The sequence below is a fragment of the Hemitrygon akajei genome, chromosome 11 (genome assembly GCF_048418815.1).
Source record: "Hemitrygon akajei chromosome 11, sHemAka1.3, whole genome shotgun sequence".
NCBI classification, from domain to species: domain Eukaryota; kingdom Metazoa; phylum Chordata; class Chondrichthyes; order Myliobatiformes; family Dasyatidae; genus Hemitrygon; species Hemitrygon akajei.
Genome location: NC_133134.1, coordinates 31,904,129 through 31,929,314, shown reverse-complemented (window position 1 = coordinate 31,929,314; position 25,186 = coordinate 31,904,129). Strand labels below are relative to the sequence as shown.

Genomic DNA, 25,186 nt, shown 5'->3' with positions numbered 1-25,186 from the left:
AGAGGATGATGGAGGAGAGGTGATGAATTTATTAGGCTGTAATATGCTAGTGAAGTTAATAGCATTTGTTTTAGTTTATATGTGAATAATACAATAATTTCAGGTGATGACAGATGTCTTTAAATTGATACCTGAAATATATTTTCACTTCCAAAATATGGCACCTTACTGAATGTCTCATTCTGAAATTCTTTCAATGTCATGAAACTGTTGTAATACAGTAAATATGTACTAAATTTGCAAAATGAAGTTAAATTATGATAATTTCAGATTGAGTAACCTTTTCACAATGTGTTGATAGTCATTTTCAACAGCCACCTCCTTTGGTACTAAAATGTAATTATTGTGCAGTATCTCATTCTTTGTTTTAATACTAGTCAACTTTACATTATTAATGACAGTAATTGCCTTCCATCTGTCTCAATCAATTTTCTTTTGTCTTTTGAATATTTTGTATTCAAATTGATACATACTGTATCTTATTTCTATTTTGAAACTCAGTCTGATTAATTTAGATGAAACTATCTATTTTTCTTTTCATCCAGGTGTTCCATTCATTGCATTATCACCTTTAACTTCAATCAGCTTTTCTTTTTAGTTCTTGTAGTCTCTAGTTAAGTAGGTAATTGTTTCCGGTTAAGCGTAAATATTGTACAAAACCTTAATAGTTCTTCAGCTAGCTTTGTGCTCTGTGTATACTGCTTCAAACCTGCGAAGGGTTAAAACTTTCATGATTTAGTTTGTTCTTTGTGAGGTTATGAACAAGGAACACATCCGTACAGATTTCTATTTATTGTTAAAATCAGAAGTTGATCATTAAATGAATGTAAATATTCTTGCAAGTGAGTCTCGAAAATCAAGTACAAGGATGAAAAGTAATGGGGTCACACAGCAGGTCAGCCAATATCTTGGAGAAAAGAGCAGTGTTTCTTTCTGATTGTGGAACTTTCAGGAGAACTTATTTTCTACTTCTGTTTCAGATTTCTGGAATGGACAACTAGTGGAAGTATTTGCTCCTTGCTGATGGGGGGGGGGGGGTGTGGTAAGGGGAAAGACCAAGTTGTTGCACAGAAGTTTTAATAGGAATGATAAAAACCAATGAGAAGTAAATGTAGATCAGTTATGATACTATTAAAAACCAGCTTCATACATTTTAACTTTTCTCATAATGTACCAACTTAGAAATTGAGCTACATCTAGTTAGAGAAAATTAATAGTATGCAGAATTATGATTTCCACATGAGAAATGAAATGGATTTACAAACTCTTTGACCTACTTAAAGCCTTATTGTCAAATACACTGGTTTCCAAGTACAATCTGAATAATCTATATTTCACTCTGTTTAAAAGGATATGAAGAAAGATCAAGGGTTTAATATAAAGGTTTTCCTCTCACCTTCTGGTTTCCTTATTTTTACCAGTCACACCTTTTGTTGAATGTCTTTCATTTAGATTTTAGTACATCATTTTGTTTCATATCAATTGTGTTCCGTAGTTAGAAACTGAAGGTTCAAGAACACATTCTTAAGATATTAGTATTTGGAAGTTTGATTGCTCGCCGAGCTTGTCAAAATGTATGCAGACATTTTGGCTCCAAACTGGAAGCCGTCATCAGTGCACAGTTCAGGGTGTTGTCTCATCAGAATGCTGGCTTATATACTTTTCTGAGGTCCAAATGGGTATTGATTATTGATGTCATGGTCTGATTGGTTGGTTCAAAACACCATGAACAGTTTATCTGTAAAAGATTTTGCAAACATTTTGCCGAGCTCTGCGATCAACCAAACTTCCAAATAACCAAGCTACCAATATTCTGCAATATTTCAAATATTAGTATTTATTTTCTATGTAGAAATAAAAGGTTTGCTATTGAAGGATGCATAAGAAAATTGTTTTCAATCTTCTAGACTTCACTGTCCAATGAAAACACAACTGTGTTAGCCTGTTTAAGTGCTGGGTCTCCTGTGATGTCTCTGGATGTCAATTCCGTGAATTGCAGAGAAGGTACTCAATAGTTCACAAATGCAATGAATTTCTAATTATCTGATTGATTTTTTTCATATTTTGGGCTTGAATTTGCATTCTTTTGTTTTCAACATAATGGCGATTTGACTCTGTTCTAAAATTGAAGATTTTATAAATTAATCACCAGATTTGCGGGCTATATCTCTATTCTGCTTTTTTAAAATTTCACTTGGTTCTCTGACTTTGGTGCTTGTTGCTTTTGCAGAATATGGCATTTGCTTTGTCTTTTGAATTTCTTTAAAAATTTCTCTCATTGTGCTTCAGATGAATTTGGAATATTTTTATGAATACAGTATAGTCTCTCAATAGTTGCTGCTTTCAAAAAAATGCATAACTAAACAATATAGATAATGTTTCAGTTTTTGTTCTTCAAACTCATGGACAGGACATTCAAGAACATGATTCTGAAGGTCATTTGCGGTGTATAGAACTCAGCATTTGAAGGATTGACCTTAGATGCAAAAAGACCTTTTTCAAAGTCTCATTGCAAATATCGTTGGATAAATATCTACTGTTTATTGAACTAAATGCTTTGGGGGTAGTTTAGGCTTAATTTTCATGTTCTGGAGGTAGAATGTCTCACTTTAAATTTAACGACATCCAAGTACCAGGTACTGGAAATGTGACTCCAGTGGTGTTTATATATTTGCTTTCATTGAGAAAAGTGTCATCTTATCTGGGGATCAAATATCTGGAATCTTTTCAGGTTAGCATGACTTTTGAAGTATGTATTTCATCAGAATAGATGGAAAGTTTTAATTCTCTTTCCATCTAAGTCCACAGAGAGAAATGAGAATATAAGTTTTGGAAAAACATTTATTAGTTTTACAGAATCTCCACAGCTAGGGCACTTCCAATAGGTTTCTTTTATAAATCCTTGTTGTTAAAGTTTACATCTATAACCTCAATTTCTCAAAATTTTCTACAATGTTCCTATTTTTAAACAAAAGTAGAGTCCAATCTTTTTGAGTTGCATAAGGGTTTGGATGTTATTTGTTGTTGCAATGCTTGAAGCTCATCTAAACTCTTTTGCATTACTTTTGTATAATCTTGCATGCAGGTATAAAAATCAAAGAATGTTCAAAAACATAATTCAGTGGATCCATGACTTTGGATTAGTTAAATCTATATATTTAAGACTACATCTTTTCAGGTTTTGATTTTATGCATTGTATGCATTATAATATATGTTTTTCTTTTCAAAGCCTTATCTTGGGGATATCTGCTTAAAATGAATACTTCGATATTATCAACATCCCTTCATGTTCCTTACCCAGAGACTGACCGTTGGTACCTCACCTTGCAAATCCTGTGCCCCAATGATAAAGGGTGAGGCCATTGTTGATCATGAAATCAATCATTCAAAATCAAATAGCTTTAATTGACTTAGACTTAACTAGATGAATGCACATCATTAGTACAATTGCAGATTGATTATTTTTGTGTTGAGCAGGTCAGAGGTAAGTTGGATAAAGCATATGCAAAAAAAGTTCCTAAATTTAGGGCCTTGCCAAGATCAAGTTCTTTTTAAAAAGGCTAGTGTTGCATTTATGTAGTTATTTCAATACCCTGGGATATCACAAAGCACTTCATAATCAATCTAAGTATGTACTAATGTATGAAACTCTCACAGGTACTTTTCTCATTGACAGTAGGAATCCTCTGCAAACAGCAATGAAGTAAATTTACCAGATATTCTCTTTAGATTTTGTCATTTGAAGAAAGACCACTCGCCAAAAGAAGCCACTGGCTATTTGGATACTACCGTCTTAAGCCCACATACAGAGGGTACACAAGGGACTATGTTAAATGTCTTATTCAAAAGACAATACTTCGCTTGGCAGAATTGGACTTCCACGGTAATAGAATCACAAACATGAGAAAATCTGCAGATGCTGGAAATCCAAAGCAACACACACAAAATGCTAGAGGAACTCAGCAGGTCAGGCTGCATATATGGAAACGAGTAAACAGTGGACGTCTTAGGTGGAGACTCTTTTTCTAGACTGGAAATGAAGGGGAGAAGTCAGTGAGAAAGTGCGGGGAGGGGAGGAAGCCTGACTTCCCTTTTCCATTGATGCAACCTGGCCTGATAAGTTTCTCCAGCATTTTGTGTGTGTTCCACAGTAACCTGAGTAACCCCAGGTTATAGGTTCTGCCTTTAGATTCTTGACTTTGTGATTTGGTTGGCTGAATGGCGGTACTGAGCCAAGGCTGACACCATTCCATGATTTGTACGCAGAGGAATAAAAATAAAAAATAATTTGAATTAAGACAAGCATGAATAATGCACAAAATGGATTATTGTTTCTAGTGAAAGTTCAGAACCAAATAATTTGAATATTCTAGACTTCTACTATGTCCATCGAATGTCAAGTGCATTTATATAGGGCTCCTTTTGTCCTTATGACTGCAAAGCATGCAATTCAGTGAATTACACTCATTGTTAAGAAATTTTGTCAGTGTTAAGTAGGCTAATATAGCAATTGCTTTGTGTATCCTTTAGTTCCAGACGCAGCAGTATTATAAAAAGCGAATTAATTTGACCTTTTATGATGGTTGAGGGAGGTAAAGAAATGCCAAAACAGAAGGAGATATCCCTTGAATGTTCTTATTATCTGATATTTATCTGAACTGATTGTTGGAGTTTTGTTAACACACCATAAAAATAATTGGAATGTGTATCAAATTATTTCAGTACTTATTGAAACATGCCACTTTGTGTGTACTTAAGTACAAGTAGTCACTTCATAATGGTGTGCATTTGTGTGATATAATGTTAGGGGAGAGCTAACAATTGTTTCTTTGAACTAGTAATATCTAAGTAATGGAGGTTAGATGGTTGTTGCAAGAAAATGTTTTAAAAAATTAATTATTTTTCACTTTTACCCGGTATGGAAACAATAGGGGTGGGCCATAACAGCCCTTCAAGCTTGTGGTGCCATTCATGATGTAGCTTGTAGCTCAGAAATGTCTTGGTCTAGAAACGCAAGGAACTGTTTCTATCAGATATTCACACTAGTTCATTCAAAGCTCTGTGATGGAGAAAGGACAAAGCATCTACATAACAATTTCTCAAAAATAACACTAAATGTTTGGGAATGAAAATATTAATGCTGTATTGGCACAATATAAAAATTGTAAATGAATGTGATTATCTGCAGGGTACAGTGAATGAAGACAAGTTCACTACATAATATCCAGGTATAAAATCCTTGAAAGTTAGTTTTTTGTAGAGCAGCACAGTACATTACAAAAATAGCTTACTTATAACTTGCACAGAGTAACAAGCAAAAATAAATATAATGACAGTAGTGCAAGTTGAGGAAAATATAGTCTAAGGTAAAAGTAAGGTTTTGTCAGAACCTGATGACAATGGAGAAGAAGCTGTTGGTGAACCTTGAGGTGTGGGTCTTCAAGGCAATATCCTGCATTGTGTATCTATGAGTTATATTTTTGGAGAATTATTTTTAATTTTTAAAAAATGTTTGTGTCCAGTTGCATTGATGCTTCATCTGGTTGATGTGCCTTTGCTACATGGCACTACAGTCAAATTTAAAGGCTTATTTTAGTTGGTGTCAAATTTTAATCCATGAATAGATGATGAACAAACAATAGTAGCTTTTGTAAAGATGGGGAAAGAAAATAGTTAATAGTGATTATTTATCATTCACAAATCTTAAGTAATATTTTAAGTAACAATGATATTTGATGCCTCTTACCAGATACTTAAGCAAGTTTGCATAGATCAATAATGTCTTCACATTTTGGGGAGTTATTTACAATTTTGGCCACCAACTTTCAGAATGTATTTTGAGGTAATTGTGGAGTTGTTAGTAACTTCAGATTCTAAATTGAGGATAAATTCTGAGATTTCAGCTTTATGCTTTAAAGTGCATGAAAAGGATATTAACTCTTAAGAATTTTGAGAGATACACATGGTCTGCTTTTTTGGGTGGGCAGACTGTATAATTATAGTTGGAGCGATTCAGTTAAAACTGGAGTTGGTGTTCTGTGCCATCAAGACTATATAGATATCATGCTTTTTGATCCTGTCTGATATTCACTCCATGTGTTTAGAGGGTATTAAGTCCAAAGCCTATCAATGTATATTTAGAGGTAGTAACACCAAACACCAAATTGTCAAACATTGAAAAGGAAAAGAATTTATTGACTTCTGTAATTAACTATTAATTATAATTTTCTGTCTTTTAGCAATCAGGTTTGTGTAAAGGAGTCTGCTCTGGTAATTGTATCAGCTGTACTGAGTCCCTGTATTGCTGATTGTGGTGTGTATGGAGAATGCAGACTCCTTCGAACCCATGGATATCTTTATGCTGCATGTGTTTGTAAAGCAGGTAAGCATGCTCAGCACAATAACTTCTAACCTGGAATAAATCACCCTGGAAGCTATGCTTCTTTGTAGCTTGCATTATGTATAACAAAATGTACCGGGTATATGTCTGTCTCATTTAATTGACAGTAAACAAAAAGATAGGTATTGTGCCAACAAACAAAGGCCGTGGATTTATTATTGATGAAGTAAAGAATCTTGAGTATCTGTTATGTTACTTCAAATGAAGACTTGCTGTTTTGTTTCAATAAAACATACTGTTAGTGGATTAAAGAGCAAACACGAGGAAATCTGCAGATGCTGGAAATTCAAACAACACACACAAAATGCTGGTGGAACGCAGCAGGCCAGGCAACATCTATAGGGAGAAGCACTGTCGACGTTTCGGGCCGAGACCCTTCGTCAGGACTAACTGAAAGGAAAGATAGTAAGAGATTTGAAAGTAGTGGGGGGAGGGAGAAATGCGAAATGGTAGGAGAAGACCGGAGGGGGTGGGATGAAGCTAAGTGTGGTGATTGGCGAAAGTGATACAGAGCTGGAGAAGGAAAAGGATCATGGGACGGGAGGCCTTGGGAGAAAGAAAGGTGGGGGGGGGGGGGGGGAAGCACCAGAGGGAGATGGAGAACAGGCAGGGTGATGGGCAGAGAGAGAGGAAAAGAAAACAAACAACTAAATGTCAGGGATGGGGTAAGAAGGGGAGGAGGGGCATTAACTGAAGTTAGAGAAGTCAATGTTCATGCCATCAGGTTGGAGGCTACCCAGCCAGTATATAAGTTGTTGTTCTTCCAACCTCAGTTTGGATTCATTTTGACAGTAGAGGAGGCCATGGATCTTTTACTGTCTTTCCTTTCAGTTGGTACTGACGAAGGGTCTCGGCCCAAAATGTCGACAGTGCTTCTCCCTATAGATGCTGCCTGGCCTGCTGCGTTCCACCAGCATTTTGTGTGTGTTGTTAGTGGATTACCATGCTTTATGATTGTTCCTTGTGAGAAAATAATTCTACCTTCTTCCTTAGGCTGGAGTGGATGGAGCTGTACAGATGATACCCACGGTCTATCGTATGGACAGCAATTGCTTGCAACGCTCTTACTGACGTTGAGTAATCTGATGTTCATTCCGCCAATTGTGGTTGCTGTATATCACTATTACTTTGTAGAGGCTGCTGTTTATCTCTTCACCATGATTTTCTCAACGGTAATCTTAAAAGCAGTGCAGATACTGTTATCAAAACTATTGTAATTTTAAGTTACAGTTTTACTGCAGTCTAATTATAGTAAAGTAGGTAAATATAATTTTTGCTGAATACTTTCTGATATTAACCCCCATTGGAAATGATGCTCATTGTTAGCAGGTGGATTAAAATTACAAATAGGCTTTCTAATTTTAAAACGTGTTTTCAGTTATGAAGATATCACTTTAGACTCCACTTGCCCAGGCTAATGGGAAATGAGCCAGACATGGTATGCATGTACTTTAAATTTCTATCATACATTACCATGTTTACAGTTTTGAATTCATTTTTTTAAAACAATGCCCTGAGCTCAAAGTAGGTATGTATGTTACAGAACGAGCTGTGAGGAGTGGCACTGGGTGTGAAAATGTATGACTGTTTTAATTCCTCTCGACATTTACAGTAGTTCAGTTGTAAACAATATTTCTGCATTTGTCATTTAGCCCAAAGAAACTTCTCCCCTTGAAGTGAAATTTTAACAGGACTTTTGAGGTTGTTCTTGCACCTGTGCTTGCACATAGAAATTGAGGCTCAGTGATTAACATGCAGTCAGACTAAGTAGAAAGCCCTTGTTTTGTTCCCTGAAATAACATATAACATATAACATATAACAATCACAGCACGGAAACAGGCCATTCCGGCCCTCCTAGTCCGTGCCGAACTCTTAATCTCACCTAGTCCCACCTACCTGCACTCAGCCCATAACCCTCCACTCCTTTCCTATCCATATACCTATCCAATTTTACCTTAAATGACACAACTGATCTGGCCTCTACTACTTCTACAGGAAGCTCATTCCACACAGCTATCACTCTCTGAGTAAAGAAATACCCCCTCGTGTTTCCCTTAAACTTTTGCCCCCTAACTCTCAAATCATGTCCTCTCGTTTGAATCTCCCCTACTCTCAATGGAAACAGCCTATTCACGTCAACTCTATCTATCCCTCTCAACATTTTAAATACCTCGATCAAATCCCCCCTCAACCTTCTACGCTCCAATGAATAGAGACCTAACTTGTTCAACCTTTCTCTGTAACTTAAGTGCTGAAACCCTGGTAACATCCTAGTAAATCGTCTCTGCACTCTCTCTAATTTATTGATATCTTTCCTATAATTCGGTGACCAGAACTGTACACAATATTCCAAATTTGGCCTTACCAATGCCTTGTACAATTTTAACATTACATCCCAACTTCTGTACTCAATGCTCTGATTTATAAAGGCCAGCGTTCCAAAAGCCTTCTTCACCACCCTATCTACATGAGACTCCACCTTCAGGGAACTATGCACTGTTATTCCTAGATCTCTCTGTTCCACTGCATTCCTCAATGCCCTACCATTTACCCTGTATGTTCTATTTGGATTATTCCTGCCAAAATGTAGAACCTCACACTTCTCAGCATTAAACTCCATCTGCCAACGTTCAGCCCATTCTTCTAACCGGCATAAATCTCCCTGCAAGCTTTGAAAACCCACCTCATTATCCACAACACCTCCTACCTTAGTATCATCAGCATACTTACTAATCCAATTTACCACCCCATCATCCAGATCATTTATGTATATTACAAACAACATTGGGCCCAAAACAGATCCCTGAGGCACCCCGCTAGTCACCGGCCTCCATCCCGATAAACAATTATCCACCACTACTCTCTGGCATCTCCCATCTAGCCACTGTTGAATCCATTTTATTACTCCAGCACTAATACCTAACGACTGAACCTTCTTAACTAACCTTCCATGTGGAACTTTGTCAAAGGCCTTGCTGAAGTCCATATAGACTACATCCACTGCCTTACCCTCGTCAACATTCCTCGTAACTACTTCAAAAAATTCAATAAGGTTTGTCAAACATGACCTTCCACGCACAAATCCATGCTGGCTACTCCTAATCAGATCCTGTCTATCCAGATAATTATAAATACTATCTCTAAGAATACTTTCCATTAATTTACCCACCACTGATGTCAAACTGATAGGTCTATAATTGCCAGGCTTACTTCTAGAACCCTTTTTAAACAATGGAACCACATGAGCAATACGCCAATCCTCCGGCACAATCCCTGTTTCTAATGACATCTGAAAGATCTCCGTCAGAGCTCCTGCTATCTCTACACAAACTTCCCTCAAGGTCCTGGGGAATATCCGGTCAGGACCCGGAGATTTATCCACTTTTAAATTTCTTAAAAGCGCCAGTACTTCCACCTCTTTAATTGTCATAGGTTCCATAACTTCCTTACTTGTTTCCCACACCTTACACCATTCGATATCCTTCTCCTTAGTGAATACCGAAGAGAAGAAATCGTTCAAAATCTCTCCCATCTCCCTCGGCTCCACACATAGCTGACCACCCTGATTCTCTAAGGGACCAATACATTAAGAATACATTAAGAAATACATTAAGAAAATTGCTCAATTAATATGTTGCCGCAGTAGCCTTCATGTATGTATTGGAAGTGTCCGAGATTGATGACAAGATAAATAATGTAGTGTTTTTTTTTTAAAAAAGAGTGCATTTGATAACATTAAGCTGGAAATTTTAAAAATATAAACAGCAGAGTGAATCCCTACAAATTTTTTGATAAGCTTTATGGCTAGTTGCTGTAATTTATTTACTAACTCTGCTTTTCCATTATTGGTCCTTGAACTCTAAAGGAGAAACTCCTTACTGCCTCAGCAGTGTAATAAAAGAATCTTAATCAAATTCCTCTGACTACAAGCAGATAGCCTTCAGATGTAACTGGGTTTCAATGATTATCCTGATTAAATAAAAATATTCTCACAAAACCAATCACTTGATGTATACAAAAAAACTGGCAAGTTTTCTCAAGATTGCTTTGGGAGAATATTTTGTGAAGTTGAAAATACTGTTACAAAAAAAGTGAGTGAGATGAACAGGGTAGAAAGAAACTGGAGCAATTGAGTGAGAAGAACAAAAAATGAGTCAGTGTCACGAGCTACTAGAGAACAAGAGAGAAACGGGAGAGGAAGAAACCTTGCTGCATTTTTTTGTTTGCTGTACAACTTGACGTCATTGATACTTACTGAGTTTAAGGCCTTCCAGAGATGGACTTGAGTGTGGTATGTGACAGTTGGTGAATTAAATGAAGTTCACTTTTGGTGTTATTTATTTTTATAATTGTGTTTCATGAATATTGTGATTGATACTGAAGAAATAGCAACAAGTAATTTTTGTATACACATATCCATAATTTTTTTTGCTTCAATTATAGTTTGCATGATAGAACTAAAATACCGGTACCTTATTTGGTCTTGTTAGTTTCATATATTTGTATATAAAGCATTAGTGTCCAATGATTCATTCTGTGGCTAAATTAACACAAAGCCAGACTTGGTAGAAATAACAATGTTAAGTACCCAAAGGGCACTAGCAAAACTTAGGGCGATGTATAAATCTAATAACTTTTTTGGTCATGGTTATTTAAAAGAATGAATCTATTTCATGATATTGTCATGTACCCACAACATGTTTTTTTTAATCTAATGCCAATTTAAACGATGCTGTTGTACTAATATTTATTAAAACATCCATTATAGAGATGATCATTTTACTTCATTAGTCTGATACATTTTGAATAAACAGACAAATAACAATTTTTAAAAACTTATTCCTTACAGTTTTATCATGCATGTGATCAACCAGGGATAGCAGTCTTGTGCATTATGGAATATGATACACTTCAATACTGTGATTTCCTCGGCTCAGTTTTATCTGTGTGGGTTACTATTCTCTGTATGGCCAGGTTAAAGACTCTACTTAAGTATGTAAGTAATCATCTTTCCACAGAAATGTGGAGTTATCATTAAAATATTTCAATGTCTAATTCATTCTCACTTTAAGCAAATCATTGACACCATCAGATATAACATGCAGCATGCTGGAGGAACTCTGCAGTTCATGCAGCATCTGTAGGAGGAAAAAATTGTTGACATTTTGGGTCGAAAGCCTGAATCAGGACTCTTTGTGCTCTGAGGGAACTTATAATGAGCTCTTTCAGACATAAAATGCATTTTTATTTCTCGTGGACTTAATGAGTAATGAGCTATTTGTAAAGCCAAATTGTTCATACCAATTCCTTATTGAATCCAGTGGCCTGTGTTTCCGTGTTTCCCCTTTTGGGCTGTGAACAAATTGAGGGATTTGTTAAGGTTAAGATTCTAGATGCAGTGAAGTACTAATATTAGTTAAGTTTATTCAGGTGAAGTCCAGAGGATTTCACATGTTCCCAGGTTGTTAACTTGAAGCAAGTTATAAAGTCTGATGAATCAACCCAGTGATTTTGGGGGGTGTAGAGTGGCTGTGTGTTCACATTGAGTGTAGAATGTATGTTCAGATTGTACAATAATGAGATTAAAATTTACAGATTAAGTCGAATTTTGATACTGTAATGAAATTTAAAAAAAAACACACTTGCCTGACCATCAGGCTCTATCTCAACAAGTACTTAAACTAACTTCAGAAACATTAAAGAGCAGAAAGTAAACAGCATGAATTTCTAGTCCAGATTCCAAATGATGTTATTTTCATTGGATTTAATTACTGTGCCTTGCAGGTTGACATAGGACTGAGTTAATTTGCATACAAGTATAGTGCATGTCCTAAAAGAATGGTGCTGAACTGGAGAAGTGTGTTTAGAAAGTGTACTTTTATAACTACTAGGGTATTGTGATCTAAGACAAGTCAATAGTCCTGATTTTTGTTTCAAAATTCAATGTTGGAGCATTACTAGCATATTTTCAAGGAGAGAAATCAAAGGTCAAATATTTAGATCAATATTTTAATATCTTTAACATGTAGAAAATGGTGATGTCGTACTAATCTTTTGCTTTCATTATCAAAGGTGCTTTTTATTCTTGGCTCCTTATTGATTGCAATGTCAATGCAATTAGATCGGCGTGGTCTTTGGAATGCCCTGGGGATCATGGTAGTTGCATGGGGTGAGTGTTATCTTATACATTAAAACTTTTTTTAAAAAGACAAATTTTATTTTAACTTTAATTTTGATCAAAATTGGTGGATGGGCATAATATAAATCTATACAACTTGGAGCTGAGGGTAGTCATCTGCTCCTATTTAATCCTAAAAGATTAATTCACAATCTCACAACTGCAGTTGAGTTGGAGTACCTATTATCCAGAATTTGTATTCTTTGGTGAACTGTATTCATTTAATGTTAACTACAAAAGAGATTTTGCACTTATGCTGTATATTTCTCCTATTTGATTGTTTGTAGCGGGTGTGCTACACGCAGCGCTAAAATAACGACACGGAGTCGATAAACTGCAGTCAAAGTTAATTTATTCGAACTCCACAGCCTTGCTTTAAAGCCTCCCTCATCCCGCCCTCCCCAGGCGCGGATGCTCCAAGAGACACGTACTCGCAAACCCCGCAGGCTTTTCTCCCTTTGTTGCGGACCTGGCCTTTGTGCCTGCATGCTGGCTAATTGTGAGCCGGTTCGAGTGTGCTAGGAAATGGGTCGCCACATGTTGCCCATTATTGGTTCCATCACTTGGAGTCAGTTACATGGTCTTCTAGCATGTAACTTTAATTCCATTTAAAACGATACAGCATGTAAATAACTACATCATCTAAATCCCTTTCATTAGCACTGGAAGTTGTTAACTCTTCCTAAGCTGCTGCCCCTGGCTTGGCCAGTATTGTCAAAATTAGTTAGACATTTGTAATGTTCAAAAAGCTATTATAGAAATTTAAAGCAATTCAATTTGACATAGTTAAAATTCTTAGCTGCTTAAGTAGTTATAAACAAACAATTTATTGCTTTTCTTTCCATGTTTTTCATCTGTTGAAGTCAATGCAATTCCATTTTTGTATCATGTTCAACCTGGCACAGGTTTGTTGAATTTCCCCATTATAATTGGCTATCATTTTGGGAAGATGGTCATCCTACATGGGCTCTGTAAGTGGGTAAACATTACTGCCCTACTCTCATTTTCCCACACAATATTTGCTAACTCACAAATTAGGATGTTCTATTGGAATCCCTATTGCTCTCTGATGGATGTTTATTATTAACAAATTCCTACTTTTGAAACTTGTATGATAGCTGATCACTCTGTGCATTTGAATTAGTTGTCTTTTGGACTCTTATTATCATGAACTTTCTTAACTAAGCCAAGTTGATTGTGATCCTTGTATCCTAAATCATCTATGTTTGAACTATTCTCCATATTTTGTATGTGGTGCAAAAGATTAAATGTGGTGAAAGGTTTTTTTTTTGAGGTCTGACAAAATCAAAAGATCAGTTTTCACTTGAGTAACAAGTCTCGTATCTTTGCCTTCAATCTTGACTTTTTGGTTGTCTCTTTATCAGCTTGCTTGTGAATATGGAGTAGGTCATTTGACAACCTTGGTTCTAGTTAGCCATTAAGTTGCAGAACAGCCAATCTGTCATCTAATAATTTGCATTTATCCATATTTGTTCCTTGACACTTTTTTGTGCTTTTGGAATCAAAACTACTACGATCACACACTTAAAATGAACTCTTAACCCAGCAACAGTTGCCTTTTGTTCCAAAGTTTCATATTTCTGCTACCTGATTGTCACATTTACAACTTGTGGAGACTCATCTGAATGCAACTCCCTGTTCAGCTCCAGTCTCTCAGCTTCAAGTCCTGGCTAATGTCACCTTTACACAGAAAGTGACAGTAAAAGAATTCTGAACTTGCACCTTTCTACAAAGAGCTACTAGCACCTGTCTCTTTCAACCCAAGAGCCACTGAATTATTGTCGTTTTGAGAGTTTAGTCTAGAGCTGATGCAGCTCCTTGGCCCACCTCCAAGATTGTGTTCCCTGTATCCAACATGGCACCTGTCCATCACCTTTTGTCCTTGACTGTTAACTATCAAACTGCTGCATTAAATCAATTTATTTGTTTTTATCTTTCTCCGTTTCTTTCTGGACACCAGACCCAACCAGTCCCCCTCTACAACCATTCTCCTCCGTCCAGCGGAACTTGTCAGCGAGTCGTAATAATTTCTCCTTTGGCTCCTCCCGCTTCTTTCAAACAAAAAGTGTAGCCTTGATGGGTCCCAGCTATGCCTGCCTTTTTGTTGGCTACGAGAAACAGTCTATGTTCCAAGCCTACATTGGAGTCCATCCCTATGCTACGTCGACAACTGCTTTGGTGCTGCTTCTTGCACCCCTGCGGAGCTTGCCAACTTCATCAACGTTGCCTCCAACTTCCATCCTGCCCTCAAATTTATGTAGTCAATTTCTCCCTCCCCTTTCTCGATCTCTCTCTGTCTTTATCGCTGAACAGTTTATCTACTGATATCTGGCTCTACCTGTTACTTGTAAAAGCTCCATGCCCTTCTCTCAATTCCATCTTCTCTGCCGCATCTATTCTCAGGATGAGGCTTTTCATTCCAGAATGAAGGATAAGTCCTCCTTTTTCTAAGAAAGGGGCTTTCCTTCCTCCACTATCAACACTGCCCTCAACTATATCCCTTCCATTTCATGTACGTGGGCACTCGCCACCCTACCAGGGATTGGGTTCCTCTTGTCCTCACCTACCATCCAACCGCCTCCATGTTCAGCACATAATTCTTCAGAACTTCCACCATCTCCAATGGGATCCTACCACCATGCACCTCTTCCACCCACCCCCCCCCCCCCCCCCCCCCCCCCACTTTCTGCTTTCCGCAAGCATTTGCTCCTCTAGGCAACTCTCTAGTTCATTCATCCCTCTCCACTGATCTTCTTCCTGACTTGCCCTTGCAAATGGACCACTTCCACACTTCCTCCCTTACTACCATTCAGGGCCCCAAGTAGTCCTTCCAGGTGAGGTGACACTTCACCTGTGAGTCTTTTAGGTTCATGTACTGTGTCCGGTGCTCCCTGTGTGGCCTTTTGTATATCGGTGGGACCTGGCCTAGGTTGGGAGACCTCTTTGTTGAGCATCTACACTCTGTCCACCAGAAGAAGCAGGATCTCCCAGTGGCCACCCATTTTAATTCCACTTCCCATTCCTATTCCAATATGTCAATCCATGGCCTCCTCTACTATCACAATGAGGCCACACTGAAGTTGGTGGAACAACACCTTCTGTATGGATAGCCTCCAGCCTGATGGCATGAACATCGACTTCTCGACCTTCTGGTAATGCCCCCCCCCCCCCCCCCCACTGTTCCCCATCTCCTTTTCCCTCTCTCACCTTATCTCCTTCCCTGCTCATCACCTTCCTCTGGTGCTCTCCCCTTTTTTCTTAATTCCATGACCTTCTCTACTGTATTTCCCCTTCTCCAGCCCTATCTCTTTCACCAATCAACTCCCAGCTCTTTACTGCTTCCCCTCCCATTTTCACCTATCACATTGTATTTCTGCCTCCCCTCCCCCCCACCTTTTAAATTACTTCTCATCTTTTTTTTCCTCCAGCCTTGCTGAAGGGTCTCAGCCCGAAATGTTGACTGTACTCCTTTCCACAGAGGCTACCTGGCCTGCTGAGTTCCTCCAGCACTTAGTGTGTGTTGCTTGAATTTCCAGCATCTGCAGATTTTCTCTTGTTTTTTTTTGGCCCCTTTTGTTAATTTGGCTTGATGTATGCTTTTCTTGTTTTTTTCTCAAGTAGTTAGTATTTTACTATACTGGACAATTGAGATTTGTAGTGCTTAAGCATCAGTTCATATGCTTTCAGGTTTGCCTTGTGCTGACTGTATTCAAGAAAGATACTTCTCTGGAATCCATGTGGGAGTGTTCCAATTGTTTTTACTGGTATTATTGGCATTGTATATTGCTCAGGTTTTTAATTGAAACATATAAATCTTAGCATTTTTCAGGTGTTTTAAATTAAATATTAAATAGTTACTAGTGAGCCAATAGACAGAATAATCTTTTTTTTCATCCCTTTTAGGTATCTCGGTGTATGAAACGCCGGCACTGCTATCCTCCAACATGGAAACGCTGGGTATTTTTCTTATTGCCAGGAATAGGTGCAGCATTAATTGCTATTGCTGTATATGGACTCCTGGAAACTAAGGAGAACTATTATTACACACACAGCATTTGGCATATTCTTGTAGCTGGAAGTGTGGTATTTTTGTTACCACCAGGTAAAAAACACATAAGCCTGCAGTTCTGGACACGTAAAATTACATGTGGATACCAGATTTGTTCTAATGTAGAAGAAGACTTGTATGTTGTTTGTTGACCAGGAAAATTAAATTGAGGAAACTCATTCTTTTTATAACAGAAGTACATTCATAAAGTGTTTTGTTGTTGCACGTTAAAAGTAGTGGTTAAAAAAAATGACCATAAACATTTTAAATTTCTGTAAAAATGACAAGATAATTTAATTTATTTTTGACTTTTTCTGCAAGATGCAGATAGATGCAGATAGATTTTTATACACAAATAAAAGAGACATCAGATGTTTTCTTTAACAAAAAGATAGCTTCATGCACTTTTTTGGTCCATAATAATATTGGTCAATACGATTTGTTGCAACTTAATTTTATTTTTTGTTATCCAGAATACAAAAGTGTATTATTGTTGTAGATACCTAAAGTCTTCATTTTTAACAGAACATCTGACAATGTGTCATTTGCCACAAAGGCAATGCAAGAAAATTAGTCAGGCTAGCAAGTTATTAGCTAATGAGTTATATTACTATAGTAATTATATTACTTTAGACACCAAAGAACAGAAAGTTATGATTTTAATTAAGCACATTACACTGCACTTTAAAAAAATTAAGTGGCAAATTATTCTTTTTGATTTGTGCATTAATTGGATTGCTGGCACATTGAAATTCATTTACAGTTTAATCCTGAAAGTTGCCTGGCTACATTATCTTTCTTTCCTTGAAAACTAAGAACATTTTTTGTGTACTGTGCAGTGTTACAACTGATAACTGATCTGTGTTTCAAAATTTGTCTGTCTCTTGGTCTTGAAGGTACCAGAGAGATCATTTCATTGTGGAACAATGTCAAGTGTAGCAGAACATGGAGGGAAATTCATGTTGTATTGGTTTTAACAAGAATTGTCCATACACAAAAATATTGCAATATTTTGGAATCATAATTTAATAGTTTTCCGGATGTGATTGCTGAAGGGAGCCCTTTTCAAGAGACACTTCAGTTTTCAACTACACATTTCCCATTTATGAGAACCTCACAAGCAGTTATTCTAATTCTTCAAAGCTTATCATTCAGTTCTTAGTGTACAGTGTACTAGAAGTATTGTTTATAATTACCTGCACTCCATGTTTTCTGGAGTATCATAGAGAAAGGGTCTTTTACAATTAAAGGAGTAATTGTTGTCCCTGAGTGGCCAGCAATATGCAACCTTGCATTTTTAAGATTTTCTTCTAACTTATTGATGAGCATGCCACTGGCATGCTAATCAGTTGGTATCTTTTTCAAATTGCCTTTCAAGATGGTGGTCAGTTACCATCTTGACTCTCAGCATCCTTTGGATGATAGTACTCTCAGGGTGTTTCTAGTTGGGAGTCCCTGGATTTAGACACATTGATGACATTTATAGGTCAGAAAGGTGTGTAACATGAAGGAAGACTTGCAAATGGTGTTCCTGTGTTCCTATTAAACTTTTTATTCCATATTGTAAAGGGATAGGGAGTTGAACTAGACTTTTCTGCAATGCAGTTCCGAGATGGAATATGTTACAGCCTTTGGTGCAGTTTAATATTACAATTTCTACCAAAGCTTTATCATCCAAATATAGTTCTGTCTTCAAAATGACTATAAAGGCCTGGCATCCAAGACTACTGCTTAGTGAATACTAGAATATATAAGTATATGGAATTTTCTCCTTTTCAGCTTTTATTATCTCATTGTAACTTCTTTGGTAGATATATCACTTAACCAATATTAGCTCATGATTAAACTATCTGGAGAGGAAATTGTTATGTTCTGCATTCTTGCAGAATTCCTATAAACTAAATTATCAAGCCTCCCAAAAAAGATTTAATCTAGACAGAAGTGCTAGATCTTCAGAGAATGAATATTTGCAAATGTTGAATTGTACAAACTAAAAACTGTGTAGGAGGCAGCTGTTTTTTAAAAAAAAATTTGGATCTTAGAATAGACTCTGGGTTAGGTCAAGGATTGTACAAGACTTTATAGATCTTTGGGTATAAAATACAAGTGTGCTGGAGTTTAATAAAACTTGAATTGCATGATGTATATAATCTCAATATTATAATGGAAATTTTCCAGTTCTTCTGTATAACCACATTTAATTATAGAAAATCAATAATATCTCTTAAGTTTCTCAATCTTTTTCAAACATTAAGTCTTTCTCTGTCACCACACTTCTAGTTAGTAATGGAAATTGCTCAGTTTTTTTCTTAACAAAACACATCATTTAAAAAAAACATTTCTCCAGTTCTGGCCTTTTTTGAGGATTTGTTGTTTTATTGTGAAAAAAATTCAGTCCCCTTACATACTTCTTAGTGAGCGACTGTATAAATATGTTAAGACATATTAATGCAATGCAATCTGTCCTTTTAGCCAAACTAACCAGATATTTAATCATAAAGATCTAGGTAAGGTTCATTAACACACAATCTGGAGCTTAATTTGTGGTTTTGTATTGGTTCAGTTAATTTTCCCTGAACTATTACCGTCAGGTATTTTTATCATGAGCTCCGAAGCAGCATGCTGACGCTTTAGGCAATCTAATTAAACAGTAAGTTATACAAACTTACTTAATAGGTTTAAAATAGAATTTATAAAGAAACTTGAATGTAAAGTGCTGCTGTGTTTTATGTTTTATCTGTGTAAATGTTTTAGTGAGACCACTGTTTTAATTAAGCTAAGACTTAAATGCTGCATTAATTGTGAATTAATGTTTAGAAACAGGACTGCTGAAGAAACTACTTTTTATAAAGATGATACTCAATGAAAGGAAAACACTGTTATTCCAAAAAATATTGATAAAACTTGATGCACCATGTATGTTACACTATAGTGATATTTTCTTATATGTATATAATAGTAAAGATTCTATGTACTATAATTTGGGGGTAAGAAAATTGAAGTTTCCTATTTAAATGGTTGAATTTATTTTTATGTAACTATATACATCATAATACATATTTTGCTGTGTGCATTTAGATTGCCTTAAATGGGAATTTATATTTTGGGATAATGTATTTAAATCATAATGTAGTTTAATAGTGGAAGCTTTGTATCATGTTATTTATAAAATGAAACAAATTATAATATTATTTTGAAACATTGCAAAATCAATATTTTAATAAACGCCTGCACTAAATTAAAAATTTTAACTTTGTTCTTATTTTGAGGTGGATTAGTAGCTAAAGCTGTTGGGTCATCATCCATTCAGAAGGTCGTGGCGAAATTGGGTAATAATAAGAGTGAGAACAGCCCTTCCTGGGAGGTACTTCGTCCTTAAGAGGCAAAGAAAATCCTATTAATGGGACAATTATAATAAAGTTTTGGTGTTGAAAAATATTAACGCTTGTAACTATTTGCAGTTATTAGAAGATTGAGTTCATATTGTATAATGTCTTTCATATCCTTGAGTCTTCCCAAAGTGCTTTCCAGGGAGTTATTTGAGATCCATTCACTATTTGAATCATGAATATTAATATGTGTATGAGGTTCCATAATCTAGCAATTAGTTATCTGGTTTTGTGATGTTGAGCAAAGGAACATTGTTAGCCAAGGCACCCAGTGGATCTTCCCACACATGCCATTAATTCACTTTATAGCCAGTTGGGACCTCTGTAATAGCTCTATTCAGAAGTTGATGATGGAGGGAAGTTGGTGGAAAACTCAATTGTTTATAGAAATGATGATGCATAAATAATCTGCTAGTTTGACAGTGCAGAATCACCTGAGATTCCACCTCAATAATACTATTGCATCACTCAGCAATCAGTAACTGTTATTTATCTCATTGGGTGCAGATTCAGTCATTATCAGGTGAAGTTCACAAATGTGAGGAAATCACCAGATGCTGGAAATCCAAAGCAACGTGAGCAAGATGCTGGAGGAACTTAATAGACCAGGCAGCATCTATGGCAAAGATAAAACAGTTGACATTTTGGGCTGAGACCTTTTTTCAGGACTGGAAAGAAAGGTGAGAAGTCAGATTAAGGAGGTAGCAGGAGGTTGAGGAAGCTGCCTGGCCTGCTGAGTTCCTCCAGCATTTGTGTGTGTTGATCAGGTGAAGTTAACTGCTACTCATTGAAACCACAAATGCACCAGTGGGAAATGATAAATACTTATGGCTGGTATTGATAGATTTCCATATGTTCTGGATGTCTAAAAGGTCCTGTGGCAGAGCAGGGATTATAGCAGGTGTTCTGATTTCTTCTGTCAATTCTGGATATTTAAGTGGATGAGGGGTTCGTATATGCTCCCCGACAGAAAGTTATCATGATTTGTGGTGCAGTTTCAGTGATGAATGGTGTTTGCTGAGGTTGAATGCCCATGTCCTGAATTAATTCCTAGAAAATATCTTAATTTTCATGTGTGTTCCAGTACGAAGAATATATCAAATCTCTTATCTCAATGACAGCACTACTGGCCATCTATGCTTCCCAATGTTTTGCACTTTCATAGATCAGTTAAAAATCTTAAGAGGCACAATACAAAAGTCACATTGCATGTAGCAACAATTTACACTACTACAGCACTTTAATTTTACAGCAAGCTCATGCACATCTCACATCCATTATGGCAGAGGCTTCACACAACAGCATCGCAAGGCTTTATCTAATATTTCTCACCCTTGTGCAATCAGGTGGCACATACCGTAGTTATGCTATCACTAATCAGACCTGTGCTGGTCAATACTTGCTTCATCAGTTCGGTGATGCAGAGGAGAGTGGAGTATACTACTGGACTGGCCGCCAAGGGCTCAGTGAAGCTGATAATATATTTTATTTAATCTGTCTTTTTGCATTGTAACTTCTGATTTGCAGGAAGCAGTTGATGTGTTCATGAATATATTCATGTGTTAGCTTTTAAAAGGTTAGTATTCCCACCTGCCTCAGTATTAATCTTCATGGCTCAATAGCCTTGGATAAAATACCTAGTCGCTCAGTCTGACTTTGCAACAACTTGGTTTGCTATAGATAAAAATTGAAATTTAAGACTGTGTTTAATGTAACTCTTGGTATTTGCAAGTGAAGGTTCTTTTTACACAGTAGTTTGTGCTGCCGGTAGAGACGGTAAAAACATATGAGAGCAATTTTTTAAAGAAGCATTTAGACACAAGCAAACAGACATGGTATAAAGGGGTATTGGTCAGTGCAAGCAGATTAGTTTAGAATGACATCATGGCTAACTGTGCTGTTACTGTTCTAGGTTCTGTGCATCCTCTACCTTTGGGAAATTGGCCAAATATTCAGATTTCTGTGAGGAAAAAATTGCCTCACAGATTTCCTTTAAATTTCCAGTATCTTAAACTTATGCCCTCTAGTTCTATCCTTCTCTGCTATGTAAGGCGGGGGGGGGGGGGGGGCGGTGGAGAAAGATGGATATATGGTCAGAATTATGTCCCTCAAGTTTATAAACACCTTTCAGGTTACCCTTCAGCTTCCTACAGTCCACTGAGAATAACCCCTGCCTACCAAATCTGTCTAAAATCATAGCCATCCAATTTGGGTAGCATTCTCTCTGTTGCTACCACGTCCTTCCTGTGGTGTTATCATCAGAACAGTGACAATACTTTGTATAATCTAACTTAACATTTTGTACAATTGCAACATGAGTCCCAAGTCTGGTACTCGATGACTTAGCCTCTAAAGGCAAGCATGCCAAATGCTTTTCTCACTACTGTATCGATCTGTGTCACCATTGGAAATGTGTGATTGCACTGGAAGGCATGCAGAGGTAATTCACTAGGTAGTTGCTTGGATGGAGTGTATTGGTTATGAGGATTGACTGGATAGGCTAGGTTTGTTTCCTTTGGAATGAAGGAAGTGGAGTGAAGACCTCTGTGAAGTATACTATATTGAGCATGATACATAGGGGAAATGTTTCTCCTTGGTGCAGATAACTATGCTCATAAGGCACAATTGAAGATGAGGGCAGAAGATTTGGAGGACATCTGAGGAAGAACTATGTCCTATATAATGGTTGAAACCTAGAGCTCATTGCCAGAGTGGATGGTGGAAACAGATACTGTCACAGCATTTTGGATGAGCACTTCAAGTGCAATGGGATAGAAAAGTACAGGACAGTTTCAGGGAAGTGACGGTGGAAGTGATGGCCCATACTGAGGTGATTGGTCAAAGGGTTATTTTCCAGGCTGTATGATTAAATGACTTAACTGTTCAGGGCTCTGATTAGTCACCCTGAGAAATATCAAATGTGACTTTGACTGCTTTCATTAAAATATAAGTATGCCTCTAATATCCTTTAATTGAAGGAAATGGGTTTTAGAATCTGTGACAGACAGAAAAGGCGCAGTAAAACACACACAATGCTGGCGGAACTCTGCAAGTCAGGCAGCACCTATGGAAAGGAATAAAGAGTTGATGCTTTGGGCATCGGGACTGAAAGGGAAGGGGGAAGAAGCCAGAATAAGAAGCTGGGAGGAGGGGAAGGAGCACCAGTTGGAGCATGCTAGGTGAAGCCCAATGAGGGTGTAGGTAGGTGGGTGGTAGAGGAGCGGATGAAGTGAGCAGCTGGGAGGTGATTGGTGGAAAAAGAAAAGGACTGAAGGAGGAATCTGATAGGAGAGGAGAGTAGACCATGGGAGAAAGGGAAGGAGAAGAGGCACCAAAGGGAAGTGGTAGGCAGGTGAGGTGAGAAGAGGTAAGATGGGAGCCAGAATGGGAATTGGAAGAAGAGGGAAGGGGGAGTGTTTTGAAATTACCTGAATTTCTCCCCAAACTACTTACCACTAACTTTACATCTGTCAAAGCTGTTATCTTCTTGCATTAAATAAATTTGAATTTTAATTTTTCATGTTTTTAGAGTAATTTTAGTTGATTTCACTTTTAATGTCTTCATAACAGCTGATTGTTTAAAAATTTAACTGGAATATTATTGAAGCTTGATTGCCTTAACAGATGGCAAAGCTAAAGGCTTAGTTTTGTTGATCAAACTTTTTTTAATTTTGCCTTCATCTTGATTTCAATGTGTGAGAGCATAGTTCTGCTCAGAAGTGCCAGGGAATGTTACATTCTGCCTGTGAATGCAAACATTAATTCACTGTACAGGATCTAGGGCATGGTGTGGTTAGGCTCACTATCTCAAAGTCCAACTTGGATCACTAGTGTATGATTCTAGGCTTTCAGTGTGAATGTTTGTATCATCTTTCATATGAAATGGTTTGGTTCATATTAAAATGCTGTAAATGTGTTGAAGAGAAAGTGATGATATATCTTCCATTCCCTTGAGTGTTCTTAGTTTGCAGGAAAGTTCAATCAATGGTAACTCCAAGTACCTTTAGCATATCTAAATATTCATATATATACTCAGAAGCTAAGAAAAATAAGCAACACACGAAATGCTGAAAGAACCCAGTAGGTCAGGCAGCATCTATGGAAATGAATAATGAATTTTAGATGATATTAGAAGTAATTAGGAAATTCGGAGTATGATTAAAATTTTGGACGAAGAACTGATTGTCTCAGTATATCTGCCCTGTACACTTAAGATGGATTCTGTGGTAACGTAGCTCGGAGTGTCACAGTTTGGAGTTCAATCCCAGTGTCCTCTTAAAGGGGTTTTTATGTCCTGTGCAACGGGGTGCTTCAGGTTCCTACCACAGTCTGAAGACGTACTGATTAGTAGATTAATTGGTCATTGTAAATTGCCCTGTGATTAGGTTAGGGTTAACTCAGGGCTTGAAGGGTCGGAAGGGCTTATTCAGCACTGTATCACTAAATAAACGGTGCAAATAAATAAATAGAGGATACTAGGAACAATCAGGAATTTAAACTGATCAACAAGGGTGCTTCATTTATGAAACAGTCTATGGAACCAGATAACTTTATTCTTAAGGGATTTGCTTCACACCAAATTCTACTGCACCATTGGCTGCTAGTCAGATAAAACTACATTTAAAGTGGATGATAATACTGAAGGGACAATTATTGTGCATGTACTGACATTGTATTATAAAGGAGCTGTTGAAGCAAGAAATTGTACGAAGAACTCATTGATCAAATTGTGACAGCATATATTTAGAAAACCCAACAATTGGGTTCATTGATATGCCATTGTTTTGTTTTAATTGAAGTTTTAGTAACAGTTATGATGCCTTTCTCCCAGTCACCAGTATGGAAATAGAGTAGGGCAGTGACTGCTGATCTCCTCAATGGTCTGAAGTGGCATGGATCAGTGGGATAAGCTACTAGGCCAGTCAAGTGACGTTTCAGTTTTTAAAGGGATTAATGCCAGAATTTAGATAGCTTCTTAAGAGAATGTCAAGAGTGGTTAAGTAGCACTTATCATTCAGGCCTGGCACAGTGATAAATGAATATAAAAACAATTAGCTGGGCTAGAGATTGCCAATTAGGTGACTAAGCAAGGCAAGAAATTAAAGATTGAATGAATATTACCAGATATCTTGTGGATAAAATAAAAAA

At 37.0% G+C, this 25,186-nt stretch overlaps 1 protein-coding gene across 1 annotated transcript in view; it reads left to right on the top strand.

The window, feature by feature from the left end:
- The window catches only part of pgap6 (post-glycosylphosphatidylinositol attachment to proteins 6), a 45,516-nt gene extending 25,431 nt beyond the window's left edge, over window positions 1–20,085 (top strand). Inside the window, exons 7-14 of the mRNA XM_073060568.1 lie at window positions 1,908–2,004; window positions 3,231–3,354; window positions 6,241–6,383; window positions 7,395–7,573; window positions 11,252–11,398; window positions 12,475–12,571; window positions 16,506–16,703; window positions 19,919–20,085. Of these exons, the coding sequence (XP_072916669.1) occupies window positions 1,908–2,004; window positions 3,231–3,354; window positions 6,241–6,383; window positions 7,395–7,573; window positions 11,252–11,398; window positions 12,475–12,571; window positions 16,506–16,703; window positions 19,919–20,028 (1,095 nt within the window). The 3' untranslated portion in view covers window positions 20,029–20,085. The remainder of the gene's footprint in view (window positions 1–1,907; window positions 2,005–3,230; window positions 3,355–6,240; window positions 6,384–7,394; window positions 7,574–11,251; window positions 11,399–12,474; window positions 12,572–16,505; window positions 16,704–19,918) is intronic.
- Window positions 20,086–25,186: the final 5,101 nt, after the last annotated feature.